The sequence below is a fragment of the Acanthisitta chloris genome, unplaced genomic scaffold (genome assembly GCF_000695815.1).
Source record: "Acanthisitta chloris isolate BGI_N310 unplaced genomic scaffold, ASM69581v1 scaffold42456, whole genome shotgun sequence".
NCBI lineage: Eukaryota > Metazoa > Chordata > Aves > Passeriformes > Acanthisittidae > Acanthisitta > Acanthisitta chloris.
In genome coordinates this window covers 1-4,946 of record NW_008679418.1, presented here as the reverse complement: position 1 = coordinate 4,946, position 4,946 = coordinate 1, and the positions used below count along the sequence as shown (strand labels likewise).

The 4,946-nt window shown below is 49.3% G+C and overlaps 1 protein-coding gene across 1 annotated transcript; it reads right to left on the bottom strand.

Annotated features, from left to right (window-relative positions):
* Positions 1-279: 279 nt before the first annotated feature.
* LOC103804656 (40S ribosomal protein S8) lies at positions 280-4,386 on the bottom strand (the record flags this gene model as incomplete). The annotated part of the gene is made up of 5 exons (XM_009077269.1): positions 280-442; positions 1,154-1,283; positions 2,226-2,401; positions 3,721-3,820; positions 4,202-4,386. Coding segments are annotated over 5 exons (701 nt in total), but the record flags the coding sequence as incomplete, so codon positions are not given.
* Between the last annotated feature and the right edge of the window lie 560 nt (positions 4,387-4,946).

Sequence of the window (4,946 nt, the reverse complement as noted above, 5' to 3'; positions counted from 1 at the left end):
CTGCTAACAGGGAGTGGACACTTGCACCTTTCTCCTGCTCACAGGTTTCTGGTACTGGACATTATCCACTTCAGCTAAGTCTGACAACTCTTTTCCATACCCATTTGGTCCTGTAAACCAAAATCCTAGAACCCAGGGAGATTTTTCAGTTAAGAGCATGCAGGGTCAAGTTCTGCCTAAAGACACTGAAGTGCTAAGAGATTCCTGGAGATCCTTCTTCCTTCACATTTTACACACAAGCCCACTCCACCCTGCACACACAAATGACCACACAACCCATTACTGTAGTAGACTCCTGGCTTTATTCGTTCTCTCAGCACTGTAGTTTTTATTCATTTGCCTTTCCTGGCCTTGATCTTCCTCAAGTAGAACTCTAATTCTTTGCCTTCCAACACATAGCCATCAGCTCGGCCACACTGTCCAGGTCTGGAGGCAATACAGGCTGCAAGGAGAAATCATTCAGTTAAAAGTTTAGCAATTCACCCTAGTGTACACAGCAATGAAACAAACACTGCACACAGCCTCTGCAACAGCATGGACAAACAGCTCATCAGTGACCGACACACCAGTTTATGTGTGGGCTTCAGCACCTCCCCAAGGCCCCATGCTCTGGAACCTGTCCTGCTGCAGAGTCCCTCATGAAGTCCTCCTCAGATCTCCAAACTGTCATCGCTGGAGTTCAGTAGCAGAACTGGACAAAGGTCTCATCACCAGAAGACTTCAGAACACTCAACTATTTGCCAGAGCTTGGAACGTCAGAGTTATTAGATGACTGCAGGATGCTTTTCTGACACACAGTGCACCCCGTGGGTCTCAGCTCATTTTGCAAGTCTTGAGCCCAGCCTTTTTCCCCCCTCCCTCAAAGGCCAACCAGGAATAAGCAACTCCAGGAGCTTGTCTGGAACATGTAGCAATTCAAGCTCCAATTTCACCTTCCTGCCTGCCCGTAAGTTCGGGGAAGATAAAAAGAGTAAGTTACATTTCAGACCCTGAGGATACTCCTGCAGACATGGAGAACACACCCCTGAAGTTGGCTTTATCATACTGAGTAGAACTTTAAATTATCTCAATACAACAATACGATCTGCTCTGGCATCCTGCTTGTGCCTCAGCTCCCCTATCCCCACCCCCATTAATACTGTCAGGGACTCACCAAGTAGCTTTCCTTGCTGGAACTGCTCCTCAAGAATACTTGCAATCTTAGCATTCTTCTTTCGCTCATCATATTTTTTCTGGATCTTCTTTGAACGCTTCTTGTTCAAGATTTCCTCCTCTTCAGGAGTCTAAAAACAAGACCACATGCAAAAAAAATTTCAACAAATAACCTGCTAGTGCAGGTGGTTTCCACTAACATGAAGGAGCCCTTTGTATGCTCAGCATAGAGTCAAAGTCATGCCCGGCTGAGGTACAAATACTTCAGCCTCACAGAACCAGGTGCTGTTTCAGTTTTGAGACCAAGAAACACAGCGTTGCTAACCAGAATCACTGCTGACAACGGAGTGCAGTGCCCTAGGGAAGGCTGCTCACAGGCAAATAAAACTGCTAAGGCTTCCTTAGTGAAATTAAATCTCCTCCTCAAAAAAATCCCTCTGCAGACGTAATGACAGCACTTGGGTGTGGTGCAAGTTCTAGCAGACAGGTTACGAGCTCTCCTGCTTCTGCTCCACACAACATTCAAAGGAGAAGTGCCTTGCTTCTAATGGAAGGAGACAACCTTAACCTGAACACTACACTTGGGGGTTTAAGTACCTTCTAGCAATGTGGAGTTTGGATCTTAAACAAATGAATAGGTCTGAATAGTTTCAAGACCCTTAAAAACATGCTGAAAAATCAGTTAGCAATCCCCAAGCTCCTCACCAAAGCAATCACTGCCTGGCACAAGAACCTGTCCTGCAAAGTCTTCCTCAGTGTGATAAAATGTCATCGCTCTCCATTCAGTAGCAGAACTGGACAAAGGTATCATCATTAGAAGACAGAGACTGACATACAGCTCCTTGTGCACAGACAGGTGCAATGCCTCAGAGAAAGCTCCTGGTACACTGCACTCTATTAACAGAACCAGAATTATCCTGGGGACCCACGGGAACACAGCCCAGATAACTGGTGCCATCACTGCTGGGTACCCAAGCCTATTCTGACAAGCACTGTCCGTTCCAGATGGACAACTGCCTCTGGCAGGGCAGACTCCGCTCCGCAGGGAGCCAAAAGGCTAATCCCAGACGTACCAGTTTGGCACCCTTCTTGCGTCCCAGGGGCAAGGCATAGTGTGCCTCGTACCACTGCCTGTACGGGGTGCTGTCAACGAGGACAATGCAGTTCTTCACCAGGGTCTTTGTCCGCACCAGTTCGTTGTTGGAAGCGTTGTAGACGACATCGATGATCCTGGTTTTGCGAGTGCAGCCTTTCAAAACAAGAGCATGAATTCAGACCTACAGGGATCAGACAACTGAGAATACAGTCCACAGCATCTCACACATACCTTTTAAATCACCTCACGCTCACCACCCCATCCCATGTCCTCCAGTTTGCCTGGCACTGGAGTAAATTTAACTAAAACCCATCTGCTTTTCACCAGCCCAACTCTCTGTTGCTAGGACAAAAGCCTACACCTGAGAACTGATTCCCCCTAGATGAAATACTGGGGTCTGGAGCCTTGCTGGAACCCACCTCAAATAAGGCCAAGCCAAGCTGAATTAAGCTTCTGGATTGGAAGATGCCCCAGCAGATGTCAACTAGCACTGCACACAGGACTCAACACTATATGCACTTGCTAGAATTTCTGAACTAAGCCATATTGAACAGCACTGCTCTGTCACACATACATAAACCATAAGGGTTTATGAGTAAATTGAGAGGGGAAGCTGCTGTTTTCACACTTCTAGATTCACCCATTGTATTCAGACTTTAGCTACTAGATTTGACTGTTTAGTAGTCACCTGCCCTGAGACAGCCTTCAGTGTGGGCAGAGGCCAGGCACAAGGTGGGTTTTCTGCCTTCACTTATGCACCTCAGCCTCCAGATAAGGTGCATACTTAGGTACCTTACCTGCAAGGTAAGCTCAGTCTCTTCACTCCTACAATACCAACTATAATGGCACTTTCCACTATACAGACAGCACTCTGTGATGACTGCAGGCATGTCCTGTCCCCTCACACCACGGTGGTCACTGATCCACCACCTTCTTTACTACTGTTCCACAACTGTACTCAGTAATACTGACTGGGCCCAGGCTCAAGTGATATTGCTTTCAGTTTGTAAATCAAAGAAATCCCACCTTGCTCAAGGAAATACAACAGATTCTCCTCTTGCTTTGTGCTTCCCAACTTGCTTAGCAAAGCAGGAGCATGAAATAAATTGCACATGCTAAATTAACTGTCCTAGGGGCAGGCCTCAAAACATCCTCAGCACCTTTCTCTGTGGTACAGCATCATTCAGCTTTTTGCTCCTCTGTAGTCATCCTCCCCAGTAAAAAGGTAATGCAAACATATCACTCAGTGCAACTATGACACTCCCACCACTGTGAACTCAGCAGACGCCCAAGGCCCCTAAGGCCACATCAAATTAGTGCGATGCATGCTGCTTCAGATTCAGCACTGCAAGTTCAAGGATGCTCAATCCCAGCCACAAATCCATGCCTGCATTATCGCCCCTCTGCTCTGCAGCAGCACCAGAGACCAGCAGAGCTTTCCCTTCCCCACAGCAGGTTCATGATGTACTTACACTCCGACCCCCAGGAGAAGTTGCCGACATCCAGCCGAAGCGCTCGGTACTTCTTATTTCCACCACGAACCCTCACAGTATGGATTCGGCGTGGGCCAATCTGCAGCCAGAAACAAACACCAAGGTGCTGCTGGTGCTGGAATGCTGCACAGCTCCTGCGGGAGCCCAGCACATCCCTAGCCCCAATGGCAATGTGGTCAGTGTAACTATGACAAACCCCAGCACTGGCAGATGCAGTTAAATGACCAGAACGGTCTGTTACATCCACCTAAGGTTAAAGTTTCATCACTCCAATTGCCACTCTCTGCAAAGATGTATCACTGCTTTCCATTGGCACATGGGGAAGTACCACCTCTTAAAGCAGCAGCGTTGGGTATTTAACCCTCACCAAACACAGCAGGTATTTAATGCCCTAACAGCACACGATCAGCAACTTGACTTTGAACACACAACTCTTAACCACCCTTCCCAAATCACCTACCTTAGTGTTGGCAGGAGGTCGCCCCAACTCATACTTCCTCTTCTTGTGGTAGGGCTTCCTCTTGCCCCCAGTCTTGCGACGCTTATGCCAGTTGTCCCTGGAGATACCTGAGTGGAGAGCAGCGTGGTCAGCAGTTGGCACAAGCCCACGTGGCCGCGGCAGCGCACATCTCTGAGACCTCAGCTCTCCAAGGTTGGTATCCGCATAGTGCACTCAGCCTTATGCAGCAGTGAGAGAAGCTTCATCATTGATACTCAGATCTGTCTTGGCCTCCTCCTTTCCAGCAGAGCTGTACAAAGCAGAGACTCCCTCCTCTGTGTCTCCTTTGGGAAGCACCTCTCAACTTGCTTCCAGTGCTAGACACACACTTCAGTGTTTTTTTCAGTACAGTTCAGAAACAGGAAAATGAGACCTCTATGGGAAGTGCCCGATCCCGAGCTGCCAGGCGCACTACAGCAGAGACCCCATGCTACTGCCAGGCGCACTACAGCAGAGACCCCATGCTACCGGCGGGGTGGGGCAGGTCTGCTATGGAAAGGACCCCCGTCCCACCCGTCCGCTGAGCGCCTACAAGGGACACCCCAACTCAGCCAGCTACGTCCCCAGCACGGACCACCTCTGCAGCGCGCATCACCACCCGCGTCCCCTGCAAGGCCCTGCCGCCCACCTACATCCCTCACAAGGCCACCCGCACCCCTCCTGCTGGGCCCACTGCAAGCTGTCCCACCTCATCCGCGGGGTGTCC